The 20,958-nt window shown below is 41.9% G+C and overlaps 1 protein-coding gene across 1 annotated transcript in view; it reads right to left on the reverse strand.

The window, feature by feature from the left end:
• Nucleotides 1-506: 506 nt before the first annotated feature.
• trappc12 (trafficking protein particle complex subunit 12) overlaps nt 507-20,958 on the reverse strand; it is a gene marked incomplete at its 5' end in the record, with an annotated part of 29,177 nt that continues 8,725 nt past the window's right edge. The window contains 9 exons of the mRNA XM_083908216.1: nt 507-1,821; nt 2,133-2,220; nt 3,597-3,700; nt 4,249-4,347; nt 5,828-5,901; nt 6,987-7,059; nt 7,350-7,462; nt 11,135-11,273; nt 13,079-13,192. Coding sequence (XP_083764342.1) covers nt 1,579-1,821; nt 2,133-2,220; nt 3,597-3,700; nt 4,249-4,347; nt 5,828-5,901; nt 6,987-7,059; nt 7,350-7,462; nt 11,135-11,273; nt 13,079-13,192 — 1,047 coding nt within the window. The 3' untranslated portion in view covers nt 507-1,578. The remainder of the gene's footprint in view (nt 1,822-2,132; nt 2,221-3,596; nt 3,701-4,248; nt 4,348-5,827; nt 5,902-6,986; nt 7,060-7,349; nt 7,463-11,134; nt 11,274-13,078; nt 13,193-20,958) is intronic.

A 20,958-nucleotide genomic window follows, 5' to 3' on the forward strand; every position in this document is an offset into this window, starting at 1 on the left:
CTGTTTGTAAGTTTTACTCGGTAAGCACATCCAAACTTGATATGGGTTATTAACAAACGATTAAAACTAAATGTAGTAAAATTCAACACCCCCTGGTAAAAATCATCCCCACAAGGTTTATTATAATGTTTAATGAATCACTTAGTAGAGGGGAGATTTAATTAAAGGTTGCTTTACAAGGCTGTAACATGGCGATACTTGTTTTACTTTTTTGGGTAAAATATGATAACTTACACCAATAAAAGGATCGTTTAATGTGGCATGAAAATAATCTGCACAACTGTTCCCACTGTGTTCACATGTACATACACACAATGTGAACGTTGATTTATTTTTTTTATTAAAGATAAATATATCACACAGCGACAATTAAAGGTCAACTAGAAAGAAATCATTAAAAAGATATGAACACGGCATTCATTTTTTTTTTCCTTTCACATAATAATTTAAACCAAAACCTCAGAATATGATATAATCTGAAGAATTTATTCACTGCAAGATTTTTTTTTATTTTTTTGCAACCTGGTTAAAACATGCAGCAGGAAGTGAAGTGGTTCGACTGTTAATCCAGTATTGACTGTCGCTCTGGTGATGGAGGAGCGTTGAACTTTACACTGTAAGCGCACCGAAGCTTAGGATAATGCCCGCGTCAAGTGCTTGGAAAATTCCACACAAACTGCTATGACCTATGACCTGCAAGGTGGTGGGGGGGGGGGGGGGGACTTTAATACAGAAAGCCAAGAACTTAAAATGCAGGGGAAAAAATGTGTGGAGCGCTCAACTGACAAAGCTCAAATATGAACCTAGCGCGTTATTTTATTGTTTTTCAGTTTAGTTTGACATTGAACAAGTGTAACATTTCTGAATAATGAAACTACTTTTCAGAGACGGGGAAAAAAAACAACCTATCATGAATAACTGAGGTGATTAATAAGAGTTTTAAAAACCTTTGTGTCTGCCATCAAAGACCAACAGGAGACTCACCACTTTCCGTACACAGTGTCTGGTTAATGATGAGCGAAAATAATGAAAAGTAAATGGAAGGGGGGCGGGGTGGAATGTTGACGCAACCGGGAATTTTTTTTTTTTTTTAAATGTCAATTTCTAATTTAACTCGCACAGTGCGACATAAAAGAGTATAAAACACTGTCAAACCCACGGCCAGCTGGGTCTACGTGAAAGATACTAACGAGGACAATGGCCAACTCGCTAGTGATGATTACCTTGTTAATGGCAGCCCCCCCTGCTGGTCATATGACTCACCTTGCAGGTCGTTACAGTCTCTCATGTCTCAGTGTCTTCAACTTGCTTGTTGCCAGGCAACCTCGGGACATCACCGGACCTGGTCAGGCTGTAGTCATCTTAGTACATGGCCATCTTTAAAACGACAACGGTCCGCACGTTTGATTTAGTACAGAGAGAAACAAACGACTGCTAACTAGTGAGTTGGTGAGCTTCAGGTGCTGGTAGTAGTGGTGGGTGTTGCGGGTGTTTGGGGGGGGGGGGGGGTTTACTTCCATGTCACAGTGGAGGAGAAAGCGGTAGAGCGCGTCCTCCCCATGTCCAACCTTGTGCCTATTAGACGAGTTTGAGACACTGCGTGTTGAAGCTGTCGCCCTCCCGACAGGCCACCGCCTCCAGCAGCGCCTGCTTCTTCTGGGTGCTGCGCGACGACTCCAGCTCGTACATGGTGGTCAAGTTGAAGAGGACGCTCTCGTGGAGGTAGAGCGCGGGGTCCTGCTGCACCAGGCCCTCCAGCTGGCCCAGGGACTCCTTCAAACGGCCCAGATACAGCAGGCACACTGCTGCGTTGTTGTTGGCCTGGGGAATACACGCAAATAATTACACTAAATTAATCGTCAGCTATTTTGATAATCGGTTTGAAGCTTTTTTCATGATTAAAACAAGATTTCTGATTGTTTTAGCTTCTTACAAGTGAATATTTTCATTGTTTCTTTGCGCCACATGACGTCAAGAAATCATTCGAACTGAATCATTTTGGTTTGTGTACAAAAACAAGACATTCGAGAACAGTGTCATTTCCAGGTTTGACAAACACTGATCAACAGTATCTGACATTCTATGGACCAAATGATTAATCGAGAAAATAATGCAATGTGGGTAATACTCACAACAGGGTTTTTGGGGTCGATTTGTAAGACTTCAGCGAATGACGCGTGCGCTTCAGCGTAGTTATTCTGACTGAGGTAGACAAAGGCCCTGCACGACACACACACAAACAACAAACAATGATGTTGTCCTTCAGGGTATATGCAGGAATCCTGAAGTTAATTCCAATACCTTTTTAAGACTTTTTCAAGAACTTTTCAAAATATCTTAAGACTTTATCACCACTTCAAGCTGTAATCTGTAAAAAATGTGACTGTATAAACACATTTGTATGTCCACACAAATTTAGTTTACATATTTAAATGCATCTTTACAATAAATAGAAATGTCATTCATTTAAAACTGATATTATTCGTCATATTATCATAATAATTCACTGCAGTATTACTGTGCAGAAGTATACTATACATCTGATATACAGTCAGGTATAATCGACTACAATGGATTTGAAATGAAACGAACAAGATGTGCTTTAACTGCACACTTTCAGATTTAATTTGGCGATATTTACATCCAAATCAGGTGAACGGTTTTGGAATTACAACACTTTCTATATGTGCCTCCCACTTTTTAGGGGACCAAAAGCAATGGGACAAACCAAACAATCATAAACGAAGTTAATTATAAGTCAATTAGAGCCTGAAGTCTGGAAGTCCCTGGTGATGCTCTGCCAGTCTTTTCCCTACATAAGGTGTTAATACGTGCTTAATATTTACTAATAAAGGGCTAGTATGCTACTTATATGCATATCAGTAAGCACCTGGTGAATACGTGTTAAAGTTATACTTACCTTTCTTGCATTTTTACGCTAGGTTTTGAAAGTCATCATTATTTAATTCTCATATTATTATGACACAAGTACGACCAATTAAAAAATTCGCCCGAGCTACCTGTCGCTAAACCCGCCGACTTTTTTGTGATGCTTGGAGACTCTCACGTCAAAGCATGCATCACTCTGCAGTTACTGTGCTCGACAAGCAGCGTGTGTTGCCGGGATCGCCTCCCTAAGCACAGTAACCTCCGCAGTCCCAGCCCACAGTCAGAGCAGAGTGGAGAAACAGCTCTACGGCTGCTAATGAATCGCGCGTGCACATAGCCGCTGCCGTTCCGCCCTGGAGGGTGGGACTTTGAGGGAGGCGGAGGTGTTCGTGTTTTTCCAAGTGCTGTGAGACATGCAAGAAAGGTAAGTATAGCTTTAAGCTACAAATAACGAAACGAGCATCATCAGCACAGCACAGCGTGAGCCAAACAGGTTCTGTCACTTGAGCTTAGCTTCATAACTCCACATCTCCTCAGGCCAGAGAGACACAGAGGTGTGACCTCCTGTGCTAACCCACATGCCAGGAAGGAGCACGGTGGAGCGAAAATGATCCTTAACAGCATAAGGCACACACACACACACACACACACACACACACACACTCAGCCAGACGGGGGTGTTAAATGCACGGCACAGACCCACGTACCTGTTCATCAACATGCATGTGGTGTGACTGGACTGGCTCCCTTTCATCTGGCAGCTCTTCTCCACGTCCTGGAAGTACCTCTCTGCTGTTTTTACGTCTCCAATCTGGTGACGAGAACAAAGCGAGGTTTTTTAAACGCGGTTTAAGCTGCAAAATTGGACAAACGACAAATCAATTCTGCTCAATTTAATGCCCGCAATTAGCATCAAAGACACTGACTTTTTTTTTCTTCAGTTTTTTCATTATGAAGCGGGATGCATGGATAAACAAGCTGATGCTGGTCAAGAAGGGAGTGAATAAGTCACACCTCAAACCAATCAGTTATATCTATTGAACCAATTTCCATTAAATTGTATTGTACATAATCAAAGGAAGGACCCATTATGGAGCAGATCCCTCCAGATTTAAACGTAAGCATGTGCTATTCTTACTTTATCGTTACTAGGAACTCACATTTAGATTCCACATAGCACAAGGCTGCCATAATTACACATTATCAGTTCATTAAAGCGACTGCAGCTCGCAGTAACTGCTTCCTTAATTCTGCATTTAAAAATCATTTACAGGGATGAGGATTTTTGAGTTTGTACAGAGAGTTGCTCCAGTGCCAGTGTTCCAGTGAGTGGGTGTGTGTGCACACGTATGTACAAACCTGCAAGAAGATGCGTCCTATTCCACTTAGCAGCTGAACTCGCTGGTGGGGTTCATATTGGATGATGGAGTGATAGGTATCCACAGCCAAAACATAGTCCTGAGACAGAAAGAAGACAGTAGAGACAAGTTAGAAGGGAGGTAAAAAAAAAAAAAGTAGAGAGACAGAGTGAAGGAGAGAGAAAAAGAGAGAGAGAGGGCATTAATCAAACATATGGAGTATTAGCGGGAGCGATGTGACCCTTCTCCCACCTCCACATCGCTCACACGGTGACTGGACTGCTGAGGCAGGCGACAGAGAGAGGTCAGAGAGGTGTGCGCACTGAGCTGGGTCGAAGAACACAGAGTGTGTGTGTACACGTGTGTGTGTGTGTGTGATGTGGTGCAACTAGGCTTTTGCTTTGGCTCAGTTTTCACATCACAGCGGGGTCCGAGAGCATCCGCGGAATAATCTACTGCAAGGAAGAATGACATTAACGCTCGTCTAAAAGCAGTCCATTGCACCACTTTGTGTTTATTTAAGTTCGTGTACTCTGCTGATATGTTGATTATGGTAATCTGTATGTGCTTTTCTTGCTTTTAAGAGAAATAATTATGTCTGCATCATGTGCCCGTTAGAAGTAGTAAATCAATTCTCCAGCATTGAGCTCCATTTGTTTGTTCAACAGGTATTAAAAATACATCACGGAGCCACACTGTTGCACTGGGTGATATGTTTCTTCATTTACACAAGGTAGAAATGTGATATTTCATTTATTCTGCTGCTATGACGACCCTACAGAACACACACTTAAACTGAATCTCCTTTAATAATGTTTGTGTCCAGCTAGTCTTTTCCCTTTTAAGATTTCAAATCTTCCATGAGGAAATTATGAGACAATTTTGAATGAGCACAAGCAATACATGAACACTGAAATAATCCCTTTTACTACTACTAACTCTAACTAATTCCGGGAACAACATGTTCACCCCCGGTACAGCGATGTGTTAACGGCGTGTGAGTGCACAACGACAACGAAAGTCTGCAGCATTTCCTCACACTTATATTAATGGCCGAGTCTAATTTTTGGGAATTTCATTTTCATACATCACGGTAATGAACAGAAACAAAGGTACCAAACATGTGTATTTAAAAAAAAACGACTCTCAAGCACGATATACTAAACATCAAGTGTTCATGTTTCTTTGTGTTCCCTTAAAGGGGATTTTTTTTGAAGCTCAACTTGAACCAAAGCACTTGGATGGTACTCCAATGCACCTGTAGATGGCACTGTGGTTTCTCTCTACAGTCTTGAGCCAAAGCCACACTTCTCCATCTTCTCCCTCCCTCTCTGTCTACGTCTCTCTCTCTGTGTTTTGTTCCCTCTCTCACTGACCACGAATCCAATTAGTGGTCAGTCTGGGGGGATTTCACTGTGAATCCTCCACCAGCCTGGCATCACAGATCTGTGAGACCTTCTCTCTCTCTCTTTAACACACACACACACACATACCTCACGCAGAGACACATCCAGGCAGACTAAGGGACATATTCACTCCAACACACCATGATACACAAACACGAACACGCACACACCTACCTTCATCAGCAGCAGACTGTTGGCCATGGAGAACATGACCCGGGTGACGCGAGACTGCCACAGTTTAAGAGACGCTGCAAACAGGACAGGGAGAGAAGACAGACAGAGACCAGGGGTGACTTCCTATTTTCACTTTTTAGGGGCGTCCCTGTATTGCCACATTTTCCCCCCCCTCTCCTCCATTCCGTTCATCCCCTCTTCTCATTACACGTCCCCATCTCCCCCCAACACCAGGGTTTATTTTAAGGTGAGGTGTTGAGGAAGACACTGCGGCACACTTCGCTTTCCTTCTTCCTCCCAGACAGTGTGCAGTGTGTGAAAGAGCTCGAGTGCAGGCCCTATTAGTATTCATCACTGCAGTAGCGTGTGTGTGTGTGTGTGTGTGTGTGTTGAGGAGAAGAGCTAATCACTCAGTAGGGGTCTGATGTGTGAAGGGAAGGCCCTGCGTTATTGACTTGACTGTCGACTGTCTGCATGGGCAGGGAGAGGAGAGACAGAGGGCACAGCTATTACTCGACGGTTAGAAAGAGTAGAAGAACCTTCACATAAACATTTGTACATGTGTCAGACCCTTAGGACATTTAGTTCAACTTTGCCAAATGCCTTGCTGGCGTTCACTGCCATGAATTCAATTATAAAGTAGCTTCTCGTTAAAGAAAACAGCTTAATTAACAGTCGCGGGATTTGCGAGGAGATAGAGAAGAGGAAAAAGACAGCATTTACATTACAGGTCACATAGAGGTGTGTCTACCTAAACCTGGAGAATTTTAGATGAAGGTACCCATTTCCCCGGCACGCCAGTGCAGATGTGAGTGGATTGGATCGATCTCTTATTGATCTGCTTGGCGTGAAGGGCTGGAGAGACCATTTGATATTCAGCGCGAGTGCAGGAGTGGTGAGGTGCTAAACAGTTTTTTAGAGCACCGCATTGGTGTGTCTGTGTGGTTGAGAATGTGTGTATGTGGGGCCAAGGTATGCTGCAGTCCTGCACCAGGTGTGCCTGTGTGTGTGTGTGTGGGTGTGTTACCCACTGGGGCCCATGACCTCACTCTCCTCCTTCATCATGATGCAGTCTGGGACTGGGGCCAGGTCTGTAGCCACATGTCTGGGTGCATGGGCGTGTGTGTGTGTGTGTGTGTGTGTGTGTGTGTGTGCTTACCTTGCTTGTTCTCCTGCGTTAGCGTGATCATGGTGCCGTCCTCAGCCAAGCCTTTCTTCAGGTTCTCCAGAATCTGTTAATAGTCAAAAGGAATTCAAAACTTCACAGACAGAAGTTGCTTCACTACAATCTCTGCAGGCTTTTTTTTTTATTTTTTTTTTTATGGGTGTGTGTGTTAGAATATGCATATTCAATACCTCGAAAAAATCCAACCATATTCAGCTGTTTAAACAGGTGGGCTGAAAGATTAGTGTGGCTAATGTGCTTTTCTGTGGGCGTATAGTTTTATTGTGTGAATGCTATAGAGAATGCATATCTTTATGTTCGACCAGAGGCTGTGTTCGTGTATGTGTGTTTTCTTACAGCCAGGCAGACGGTTTTGAGAGTGTGCAGGCGGTCCAGAGCCTCCTGGGGTTTGGCCAGGTACTGGGGAAGCTCGGCATGCAGCAGCCGCATGGAGAACGGCACCATGGAGCCTGGACAGGAGGGAGGGAGGGAGGGAGGGAGGGAGGGAGGACAAGATGAGAACGGTGAGACAGAGAGAGAAGACGTGTGAGGGAAAGGGGGGGAAATGAGAAACAAGGTGGGATGAGGACAAGGCAGCAGAAAGAGGGAGGAAAAAAGAGAGAGGGAAGGCAGAAAGAGCCAGAAAGACACGGAGCACGAGATGAGAATATAAACCCATCCACCCACACACAGACTGCACACAGCCCTGGAGGCAGAAACCTACAGATGGCATTGAGCTACGTATGGCTGCTTATTAAACTCTCTCATCTCTCTCTCCGGGTGTGCTGCACAGCTCCATCACTCATCTCTCTGCCTCATCCCTCTGTCTCGCTCTGCCTCTACATCATTCACACTCTCTCGCTAACCCCTCTCTCTTTCACACACACACACACACAGACGTACACACCTCAGAGGAAGAGCCTATATTCAGGTGAGTCCCCAGGCTTTGATCAGGGTGTCTTTGATACTGTGATCAGATCTGAAACTCAGGTAGCTTGTCCATCTGTGGCTGCTGTTTCTGCCAGCCTCGTCTACGCATCTCTATTTCTACCTCTGCTTGTGCTCCCTGTCTTATCCCTTCAACAGTAATTTTACAAACACCTTTACCCAATTTACCCACTGTCTGTATTATTTTATCTTTATATCGACTGGGCCGTCCACATGCAAAACTCAGACTTCATTTTCTGATTTCCGCCTGCATTAAATGTTTGTAACCAACAAGAAAAATAACATCAAAAATACATTCACAGGTAAATTATGGGTATACTTTGGCTGGGACTACAACTATAAAGCATTACTGTGATAAGTGGGTGCCCATTATGTTCATCTTGAGCTCTTTCAGTGCGGATATGAATCTTTCAGTCAAGATATGAATGCTTCGCTCGGGCTCTCGAGGTCATGTGATCGGATCCATCAGCATGTTTTTCGGAGCTGGTCAGACACTTTTATGTGAAGCGGATGATTTGAATGGAATTTCTAAAAATAAATGAGTTTGACAGTGATGCAATGGAGTGAAAATTGTAGAGAGGGATGCAATGTTCAGGATTAGTTAGATCAGTGATCAGTTTCGGTCAAATTCACTGAGGATTTACTGTTAAAATGTTAATTAATAAACAACATTTTAAATGAGGTTACACTGAGGGCAATTTCAGTTTAGTCTGTATTTAATCAGACATACAAAGGTGGTACTGAACCACACCTAGTAGTAGATTATCCTACAGCGTGGACGTAACACATGTGCTACATGTAGAAAAGAAAAGCACATCCAAGAAACTGACTGAAAGTTTGTGGAGAGATGATCAGAGATGATGAAGACCAGTCTCTATCATCATCACAGCAGCTAAACATTGACAAATGCGGAGACAAAAGTTTGCTGATAACAAGCAGCTTCTACAAGACTGCATTCTGACAGGAACAACAGCTGTGAAGAAGGAGCTCCTATTGCTTTTTTTTTTTGCTGCTGCTGAGCTGCTCGCACAACACACAAAGTGACATCTGAATATCCTGGTGAGTTTGCGAAACTCTTTCATGCATTTGGTGAGAGTTTCAGGACAACAAAAGAAAAACCGAACAGCAGGTCGTTTAATGTGGAACAAGCAGATGTGAGGACAAGCTGCATCACAGATTCATCGAGCTACAAAGAGGGAGCTCCTTCACTTCAAAAAAACTGGATTTTGGTGGTGAGGATTTTGTTTCTCTCATTCTGAGGAAACACAAGACTGAAGCCTGGATCAGTGTTGTTGTTCTTGACAACCTGCAAGGAAGATCCATGATGTATTGGATGACTGAATCCAGTGGAAGGCAGTAATGGATTCCAACTGCCATTAAACATCATAACTCAGATACCTACTGTAAGATATAGCAGTAATCACCCATTGAAAACGCTTTCAAAGTCTTAATTGCAACCTACAGACATGGAAAACCTGACTACCTGAGTAAAGTGTGATACATTTTATGTATTCAGAAATATAGCATAGGGTATACAATAAAAAAAAGGGGAAGCGGATCCATTTTCATAAAATGTAATGGATCAATTCATATTAAATGCTAATAAGTGCGCGCTTGTCTTCATGAAAACTTCAGAGGGCCCTTTTAAGATTTTGTGTAATGGCACCTGAGACGTTTGGATTTAATCTGAGACATTCAAACAATCTGCAAACTACCTGTCTGCCTCATCATAATTATTGGATTTCACCGGGTCTTGTCTGCATATTACGTGCCCATCTATTTGTTAAGCTGATATTAAACCAGTAGACTTTTATTTGTTGCCCTGAAAAGTTGCTGTTGTGGAAATTCTCTGCTGCAAGGAAAAGGTAAATCTTCACAGGGGTGATCCAAAGCTGGAGAAAGACCCGGAGCATAGTGGGCTCTCCACATTTATACCTGAGCAACTCCCCTTTCGCATTCCTGCAAAAGACAAGGAGTTTGGCTTTTCAGGCCATACTTAAAGCAACTCCCCTTTCGCATTCCTCCAATATACAAGGATTCTACCATTCCAGGCGGTGTTTTCACACCTCTTTGTCTACTGTAGATATCGGGGAGCCGACTCCCTGCAGATGTTGTAGGGAGGTGCCAGTTCAGGCGAGACACGATACAAAAGGACCTGTTATTCTGCGTTGAGCAGATATAGGGTGATGGGCAGTTGTAGCTCTGAGACTAAGAAATTGAATTTACCATTACATTGCTCATGATTGTTAGTACTTGACCTTTAGCACCTACAAGAAAACCAGCAAACTTCATTTGATCTGAACATAAGAGGGAACCTCACCTAAAAGTGAAGACACAATAACAAAAAGGAGGTCAAGCATAGATGCTACTTGACAGGCACGCAGTAATCGCATAAATTTGACAGGTAAATTAATAACTGGCAGGGTATCTCTCGAAATTTGATCTTAATTTTTACGAGCGGTAGTCGAGTGTTGAGCCGGAGAAACTTTCAGACTTCTGATGTCACGATACACAATGCATGCCATTTTGTCTATGAGCACCTAGCAGGGCACAGAGCATTTAATATTGAACAATGGAGAGTCAATTGGTTCTCTCTTTGGAGGGCTGTGCCGTGTAGCTTCAAGTGTGTTTTAAAGTGTGGGTGTGTGTGTGTGTGTGTGTGTGTGTGTGTGTGTGTGTGTGTGTGTGTGTGTGTGTGAATGCAGCCGAGACTCTGCTACTGCCTTCACTGTAGTAGCCCAAGGGGCAAAGCAGATCCAAAGTAATGGGAATACATTAGAGAGCAATTCATGCAGCCTAAGAAGAGGAAAAACAAAACCAAAGAACTGCTGGAGACAAGTGGAGTTGGAGTTTCGTGAAGATACCGTCTTATATCAAGCTCTTGGCAGAAACTTTCTTTTGAATATTTAATAGAATAGTGGTGCCATGCTTGTGTATCCTAAAAATATGGGTGAGATGCAAAATCCTTTTGGAGGGCAGGCTAATAACACATTCAGACTTCAGATAAGAGCTTCATGAATGGTACAATGCAACATTCAGTTGGTTCTGCATGAGAATTCATAGAGCAGCTTTTGAATGAGTGCAATATGATATGACTTAAAAAGCAGACTATATTAAAGTTTCTCTGACATGAACGTAATTAATAAGACAAAAAGGTCAGATGAGAGTAATGCGGTGTCTTTTTGTGTCTGTACCTCTCCTTCCAGGGTAAACAGTAGGGTAGTACTCATAGAAGAGGTCTGGATGATCCAGATCGCCAAAGGGCTCAAACTCCATCTCAGCATTTTGGAAGAGGTTGAGCTTTGTGAGAAGAGCCAGTCGCACAAACCAGAGCTGAAACAAAGAAAAAAAAAAACCTTTATTTGTAAGATGGAGAAGACATTACTCATATACAACACGCAGGTAATTGTATCTACTTCCTGTCAGTTCCTGCTGTACGTGCCTCCGACACGTGGTTTATCATACGCCGCCACCCTTAAACTTTCATCTCTTTCAGGAGCTTGGTGGTTGGATTTGACAGCAAAATCTCTAAAACCCACCTCCATGTTACTGCTTCAACTGCTAGAGAATGTTTGTGCATCACCCACTGTAGCATCTCAAGGACTTTCAGGCCACAGTTATCTCCACAATACATATATAGACCTCTGTGTAAAAGACCACAAGACTAGATCTGGCCAGAGTCTTTGTTGTCAAGATCTCTAGCAGAAAGAGGAGCTTCAAATCTTTATACACCTCCATCTCTTTCAGTTACTGGCTGTTTCCAGCAGGAGCTTTGGGAGTTTGCTGTCCTGCTGGTACAATCTAACTCAAACCCTACTTACACCTTAACATTGAAGAATAAATATCTGCTGTAGTAATTCCAACAACTGGGTGGGCCACTCATGACCCTTTGCAGATCCAGAAACAGATTAAGGTCAGGCTAGATGGCGTCACCTCAGCCCACATCATTTAAAGCACTAAATGGAACCTTCAAAGAGGCAGCTTCCTATTAATTAGGCCTGAACAATTCATTGTTTTCAAATGGAAAACAGACTAGAATTTAATCATTCTATTTTGATTACCAGGGCTGCAAGAACTAATTGATAATTCATTCTTACTTAGTTACTAAATTAACTATTTGATAATTTGTTTTTTAATATATTGGAAAACAGTTCTGTGATTTTACCTTCTTAAATGTGACTATGTTTTGGTTTATTTGCTCCTTTATGACAGTAAATTGAATATTAATTTAATATATTCTGTAATTAATATCTACGTGAGGTTCTATATATATATCTCCAATCAAACCACAGCCACAATGTATGATTATTTTATCAGTCCTACACTTTAAGAAATAAGGGTTTCAAAAGGGTCCTTCTACAAGGGCTGAGGTTCTACCTGGAACCATTTGCTTCTGAAAAACCCTTTCTTCAGGAAAAGGTTATTCAATGGTTCTTGGTAACACTAATGGTTACCGTAAGAACCATTTTGATCCGGAGAACCCTTTAAAACCCCTTTCCTGAATAAATGGTTTTAAAAGGGTTCTTGGTGGAACCCTCTAAAAGGGTTTGAGGTGTTTCTACCTGGAGCCAAAAAGGATTCTCCTATGAGGACAAGCCGAAGAACCTTATATGGTTCTACTGAGCACTTTTATTTCTAAGAGTGTAGTATCAGTACACATGCATGGCCTTTGCTATCTGGCAAATGTCCTCACAGATATCTTCCAACAGCTGCTGGCCCAAGTAGTAAATCCCCACATGCTCCAAGTCAACAACCATCATCCTGGAGCCTGAGAAGTCTCTGGTGTCCAGCCTGAATTTTCCACCCTCTGGCACTCGCATCTCTAATTATGAAGTGCTTTGAGAGGCACTGCAGGCTCCCAGTCTCACTTGACCCCTTCCACTTCTCTCACCACTCCAGCTACTCCACTAAGGGTGCATTAACATCTGACCTCCTCCCAGCCGTGTCCCCACAACATCTGGCGAAAGCTGAGCCCGTTCGGCCTCAACACCTCTGAATGTGGCCTAAGCAATCGAATGTCCACTTGTGCTCAGATCACCCAAGAGATGCTTGTTAATTTCAGACAGGCGCCAAAGATAAGTCGAGTGGTGAAACGACAGAATAATGGATAGATGAAGAAAAATACGCTGGTGTCTTACCTGCAGTGAATCTGTGGTGTGGGAGGTTGGCTGGCCAGCTTTTCCGTATCCCTGACCATGAGCTGTCAACATTCGGCCTGTCAGATCTACAGCAGCCCGCCAGTTCTTACTGGTCTGCAGGGGAGAAGAAACAATATTTTTTTTTTTTTTTCAAAAAACACACCATGGTTGACAGATGGAAGAACACTGAGAACTGAAATATAAACTTTCCCTTTCATTTACCAAAATGCCCAAGGTGTCCAACTAATAGTCGAGAATGCATATTTGCTTTTTATGGTGTTGCAGCAAATTGCAATCAATTCTTTCATTAGTACTATTTTCAGCAATTCTGTATTTAACCGCGGCATGAGAGAATGAGAGGAAAAGCAGGGGGGAGAGAGAGAAGAGGCCTACGATGCAGCAAAGGGCATGAAATGGATTTTAATGTGGGCTGCTGTGGCGAGGAGTCAGGATTTAGCCTTTTTACTGGTGCACATTCTCCTTAATGAGCTACTGAGGAGCACCTCTGGATTTTCAATTTCAAATCGAATCAATATGTCAAACTACAAATCTGTAATGGGACAAAACAACACGCGAGAACAAAGAGACTTCAAAACTTTTTTTTTCAGACTTCACATAGTAATATTATAATATTAATACATGTTTTCAAGAACATTCAGGTCATCTTATGTGCAAAATATAGGTATGCTGTGTTTCACTTTCCCTCTCTAGATGCAGATGCAGTTTGTAATGACCACAGCGTTTTAGTCAGTCCAACATTGAGGGACTGCTCTGTTGTAAATGTATTTATGTGTGAATGAGAAAGTGTTTTTAGTGGATTTGAGCACAGCTCTACAATAAAACACATTTTATTGGGTCGCCACATAGAAATCAGTGTATGGGAAACGTAAGGAAATGTACCGTTGTGTTTTGTTGTTTTTATGTCTGTCATTTGAATTGGAATGACGTAGATTGAAAGCTGTCAATTAGTTAAACTCATACAACGTTCAGACCTTGTTTTTGACATTAAACACATTTATTCAGCAATAACATTAATTATGTTTCCACTCCAGCTTTAAGAGTGCCAGAGTCGTCTTATGTTATTTTTTCCCCTGAAAATCTTGTTATCTTAAAGCTTCATACAGGTTTCCTGTATTTTCTGGATGTGTTCCAATAAAGCGATTGACAAATAATTATACTGCACGGCCATTATAGCATCGCTAAAACAACAAATCTAATGGTGAACTAAGACTGGGCATGTGAGAGCGAAACCAATTTAAGAAAAAAAAAAAAACTTCTGAAGACTTATCTCTTCTCGCTGGCCTTTAACTTCCCACATGATTTCTTTTATCCGCTTTTAAATTATGTTAATTTCAGACACTTTGCATAGATCAAACCAAACATCAGCCAATGCATTCATTCTTACTCGACCCATAACCACAACAGGAGGGAAGTCTTCGAGATTGTTTTCAATTCCTAACATAACGATAAACACCATTTTTCTAACCTTAAAGCTCCCATAGAGTGGTCCTATCGCACATATATGTGAGTTATGGAGGTCTACTTACATACATTAACTTGTTTTTATGGTCAAAAACCTCCTAGTTGCTGTAAATGAGCCGATAGAAATCTCTCCTCACTGAAGCTCTCGTCAGTCGCGCTGTTTCAGACGGAAATCTCATCCCAAGAAGACAGACTGCGTTGTGATTGGCCAGCCAGCGTGAGCTTTCCCAACTGTCTTGTGATTGGCCAATACCTGGAAGTGACGTAATCAGGCTCTCAGAAGCGCAGCTCCCCCTGAACTGTTTGTTTCAAAAATTCATAAACGACGTAATGGCGCAGATACACATAAAACAGCGTCAATTGGGAGATTTAACTATTAACCTAAAAACCTGTATTCTATTGAAATGCTCACACCATTTTTTTTTGTCACCAAATGCCCCAAAAAATCTCACTACGTTCGTTTCAAAAGGTAGCCTTTGAAAGGGCTTACAAACACATATACGCAGCATCTGCTTCCACAGGAGGTGGTACAGTCGGTAAGAAAGGGCAGAGGTGGGAGCGGGGGGTGTAGCGTCACACCACCCCATCAGCACACATGACAAGGTCGGGTTGCTGATTGGGTCTGAAGTGCAGTGCCATTCATCACAGCCAGGGAGGTAATTAGGGGAGAGGGAGGGAGAGAGAAGGGCTACTTAACACAGTCTTATCACAAAACTCATCACTTTCCTCTTTCTTTTCTGGTGTTGTTGCAATCTAGTCTTCCAGTCTTCTTAAGGACCCAAATGTTGCCCTACCATCTCCCCTGCTCCCTCCAGCTCCTCTCTGACTCTTATTTCTGCCTCTCTTTTTGCTGTCATAGCTTCTTCCTCTATTGCTCCCTCCTCATACCTCCCTCCCTCCCTCCTCAGCCTTGTGCCAGTAGCTGCGCTGCCTCTGAATCTTCATTACAGGGGGAAATGAAGCTGAAAACGAGGAGGCAGCCTGGATGGCCAAAAGCAGCTGCAGTCACTCACTTTCTCTCTCTCTCTCTCTCACACACACACACACACACACACGCACATACATATCTCACAGTACTCTACAGTATACTGCTGCCCTGCCACAGGGCAATGGAAGACAGGTGCACAAGTGTGTGTTTCTATGTGTCTGAGTGAGACCGGGATACAGGGAAAGTAAGGGAAATGAGAACAGCCAACAGTGGGTAAGACTACACACACACATATACACACACGCACTCGTACACACTCCGAGTTGTCGAGACAGAACGCAGAGGGATAAGGAATTTCTGCAGAGGATAAGCAGGCAGCATATGGATGGAAAAATATCTAGCCCACATGTAGTGAAAGAACCCAGAAGTCAAAGTTGGCCATAGTGGAAAGAAGAACAAAAAAAAGTAGAAGCTCTGGGCCAAAAGAGTTGGAAGGAGAAAAAAGGAGCAGTGGGTAGCAGAGTGGAGAGCAGGAGATGAGGGGAAGAAAGCTGAGGGCCAAGGGAGGTGCAGAGAAGCACCACAAAGAGCTAGAGTGAAAAGAAAAAAAAACCCAACAAAGCTGGAGAAGTGAACTTCAGCTAAGGCTTTATGTAACAATGCAGCATTTCTGCAATGCTTAGCTTTATAGTGTGATATTATCTCGCATCAGGTCTATAATCTTAGGTCTTGAACTGAATCAGTCCAAACTAAACATTATAGGCGTACAGTAAAGTACAAGTTATGAATATAGAAGATGCTAATGAGGCTGTGAAGCTCAGGTGATCATCTTCTGAGGCCACAAGGTCAGGGGATCAGTTTAAATTAAGGACTGTGTGTGATTGCAAGTTCAAGTTCCCTCGACTGTGATAATAATGGACGCTGTTGTGTCCGGTCTAAAAGATCTGACTGCAGTGAAGAAAAACTGAAAAAAAAGTAGAATCAACTGGACTGTGCTCATCTAACATTTAGAAAGTAAAGGGTAACGAGGATAGCAGGGTCATTAAAAAATAAGGAATAAGACGAAGGTCGTAATTCAAAATCATGGATACCATTTGCCGTAAAACGCCAAGCAGAGCAAGGAAAAACAATTTGCAAGGTATTGTATTGTCAAAGTAAAAGCACAATCACCTGATTGCATAAATTGTTGTTTTTTATTACCCCAGAAGGAGCCTTTTATATTCCTATCAGGAGCCAGAGATGCTCTTTGGAGGTCGCCATTCTGATCCATAGTGTTCTTACAATAGCCCAAATGGACAAACTAAATATCTTTTGATTATCCATCGCTTTGACGCCAACTGAAGGCTACATAGGTTAACGTAAACTGATTCACAATAAAATACAATATTATGTGGACATATTAGGTTTTACAGGTCCATTTTTGGTGGTAAAATAAGCAGCATCTACAGTGAGCTGCAAAGACCAAAGAGCTTCTTCTTGTGTATCATACCATACCGCTGCACTGAAACCACCTGAAGCTTTAAAAAAAAACAAAAAAAAACATCTGCAGTTGCTTGTGGCTCAGCTGGGCACAAGTATCCACCTCACCACATAAAAAATATAAATCTGAAGCGTGCGTCTACATTTCAATGGTTTGGTTGCACAGACTTTTTTAAAGCTTTACATCCGACCAAATTTTTAGAACGTAAGCAATTTACCATGCTGACATTTAAGGGGCAATGTTACTTCATTTTATTTCATTTTGATAATGCCTTAAAATCATTCGCTCGCAATTCACTTGACTTTGAGTTTGATCGAGGGACCAAATTAAAGCCATGAGCCAAATTCTGAACTGTTGATGCTGCTAGATGCCTGTACACAAGTTAGTGCCTAACTACACTACCGTTCAAACGTTTGGGGTCACTTAGAAAAAGTCCTTATTTTTGAAGGAAAAACCCTTTTTCTCAGTGAATATAACATTAAATTAAACAGAAATACAGCTGCATATAGCTGCAAACGTCTGGTTTTTAATGGAATATGTACATAGGTGTATAGAGGCCCATTTCCAGCAACCATCTCTCCAGTGTTCTAATGGTACATTGTGTTTGCTAATCTCATTAGATGGCTATTGGATGATTAGAAAACCCTTGTGCAATTATGCTAGCACAGCTGAAAACAGTTTTGCTGGTTCTTTGACCAAAGGGCAAAATGATTATTTTGAATACAAATCATTATTTCTAATCTTGTCAATGTCTTGACATTATTTTCTATTCGTTTAACAACTCTTTTGATGAATAAAAGTGTGACTTTTAATGGAAAATACAACAAAAACTGTATAGGTGACCCCAAACTTTTGAACGGTAGTGTATGCTGGCACAAGGAGCCACCTATTCATTTACCTTTTCCCCTAGTGTCTTAAAAGTTCAGGTGAACATATTCCACATTAAAGAGAGTGCACAGCTTCCAAGTTTCCATAAACCTCATCATGCATACGAACCACGTCGTTATTCCCAGGTTTGAATGATTACAATCAAATACAGAACGGGAGTAGGTGAAGCACAGAAAATAGAAAAACAATAGGCTGATGGTGATTAATAATTTAGCTCAGCTAAGTGACTGCAATAAGGCATAATCAGATCCCCCCCCCCCAAAATCAAATGAGGAGGAATTACGGCTGTGATTTATTGCCACTGAAATTAAATGACGAACTGAGTACTGAGGCTTGGTGAAAGAAGCACGTGCTGTGCTAACATAGGCACGTCTCTATAAAACACCAGATAATAGCAGAGAGAAAACAGGGTAAGAGTATGAAAGCGCTCCAATTTGAGAAAGCAGTGGTCAGACAAATTAAAAGTAAATAGATATTGGCAAATGCAGGAAAAGCAGAATCACTTACCATCGTTACACACCTATAATATCTTTAAAGTAAAGATGTCCAGAAGTGCATTCAACACTGGAGAACAACCTCATTGATGGCAATTTCAGTTTTATTAACGTTCTGCAGAACACTCCTATATACCTTACACAAATCTATGTAGGGAATCTGCGCACAAACAAGGGATTAGGCTACTTAATTGTACGGAAGATGACCGAGTCAGCACACCTAGTATTTGGCGAGTTAAAAAATTGCATCGGAAAGCTTGATAAGCAAACAAACGCCCACTTATTTTCCCACAAGACCCAAAGCCTGCGGGCAAATCAGACGAAACGGCTTCCACACACCAGCTTTAGTTAATGGAAGGATCTCCAGTGTTACCTCAATTAAGCTCTGGTATTTTGAATTACTCAAAGGTTGTGGGAACAACAAACAAACAATAAAAAAATATATATAAATATATATATATATATATATATATATATTAGCAATATTGAGAAAGTCACAGTAACAACGACAAACTTTACTCCGATGCCAGTTAGTCTCCAAACACTTGAACATTGCACTCAAGCTGGAGGACAATCTGCTTGGCTACTGTACTGATGTGAACCGAGCACAGCAGCCACATCGTCTCCCACAGGCAATCACTGGACTCAAACAGTATCACTAAGAGACAATGAGATACAAACAGACACAGTATCTCATGCAAAAACACCATAGTAGCTCTTGGCTTGTGAGAGACCTCCATATAACACTCCCCAAGATGGTTCAACACAGATTCCAAGTTCTCAGCGATGCTCCTCTGGGTAATATCAACCATTGCCTGACTGGTGGGCAACTGAATAGATTTTGAATGTCTGGTTGTCGACAATAACCGCCTGTCCCATTTCCCTTTTCCTCTGAGACTGCAGCTTAAGACAGTGTTGAGGACGCATTCTGTTTCAGGCCTGAATCACAACCAATAACGGGAGCACTCAGTAAGTTTCCCCAGTACCACAAAAATACCAAAAGTTGATGTTGAACGATTTAGGGAAAGAATTTGGTGACATGGTACTATTGTAAATATGGAAACTGATCAGATTGTGATAAAACTGTGTCAGGACATAACTCAACACGAGGCCATCATAGATGTTGACTGACGATAGACACGCAAAATGACAGCTACAGTAAACACGAGGGAGATTTATATCATGCTGATGTAAAGAGATGAGCTCTAGTAACAAAATAATGTCAGGAGATTTTAAAGCTCACATAGAGTAGTCCTATCGCACATATATGTGAGTTATGGAGGTCTATTTACATACATTAACTTGTTTTTATGGTCAAAAACCTCCTAGTTGCTGTAAATGAGCCGATAGAAATCTCTCCTCACTGAAGCTCTCGTCAGTCGCGCCGTTTCAGACTGAAATCTCAACCCCAGAAGACGGACTGTGTTGTGATTGGTCAGAGAGGGCTTTCCCAACTGTTTTGTGATTGGCCAATACCTGGAAGTAATGGCGCAGATACACACTAAAAAAGCAGCATTAATTGGTACTTCCGTTCTATGGGAGCTTTAAGAGCTGTTGTGCAGTTGATCAACTGAAGTCAAATGCTGGAGAACAACGGGGTATTTTATTTTTTTATTTTACTACATGGACGCTAGAGCTGTAACTATTTTAAGTGTTTCTATGTGAATTTGCACCCATTCACTCTGTAAAGCATTTATGAGGTCAGGCACTGATGTTGTACGAGAAGGCCTGGCTTGCAATCTCTGTTCCGGTTCATCCCAAAGGTGCTCGATGGGGTTGAGGTCAGGTCAGGCGAGTTCTTCCACACCGAACTCATCCAACCATGTCTTTATAGTCCTTGTTTTGTGCACTGGGACACAATCATGTTGAAATAGAAAAGGGCCTTCTTCAAACAGTTACCACACATTTGGAAGCATAGCATTGTCCAAAATGTCTTGGTATGCTGAAAGCATCAACATTGTCCTTTATTGGAGATAATGGGCCTAGCCCGTTTTAATTGAAACACCTGAATTCAACATTTCAAAGGTATGGCCAAATACTTTTGTCCATATAGTGTTTCTTAGTGTATGAACCCCTGAGCAGGGTCATTTTAGGGGCAAAAAGGGAACAAGAAAACACCCAGTGCTTCAATTGAGTTCCTTTGGTGGAAACACTGCTTTACAAAAGGCACTGGCTATGTGGTCCATGTCTCAATGTTTATGTTTCATGCTTAAGATGTTAAGATGTTTGTTGAAACAGACATAGCCGAATGTGAATACAGAGGGGTGACACTTAATAGTTTACAACATACAAAGACGCTGTTTACAGTAGGGCTTAAACTAACGATGATTCTCATGATTGATTAATCTGTCGACTATTTAATCAATTAATCGAGTACTTGGTCCAGAAAACGTTGAAACATGTTTAGCAGTATTTCCCAAACCTGGACTGGCCAATATGCATGGCAGAAATGCAAAAAAATGCCTGCATACAGGACTCCAGTTCCATCATCAGCAAGATAAGGGTAGAACTTTGGTTGAGATGCACTACGAGATAAATAGCCACAGTTTTGCAGACATCCACAGTGCTGCGATTATGAAATCAATCAACTTAATGATCCTTAGACTTT

The sequence above is a fragment of the Microchirus variegatus genome (assembly GCF_963457635.1).
Source record: "Microchirus variegatus genome assembly, chromosome: 21".
NCBI classification, from domain to species: Eukaryota; Metazoa; Chordata; class Actinopteri; order Pleuronectiformes; family Soleidae; genus Microchirus; species Microchirus variegatus.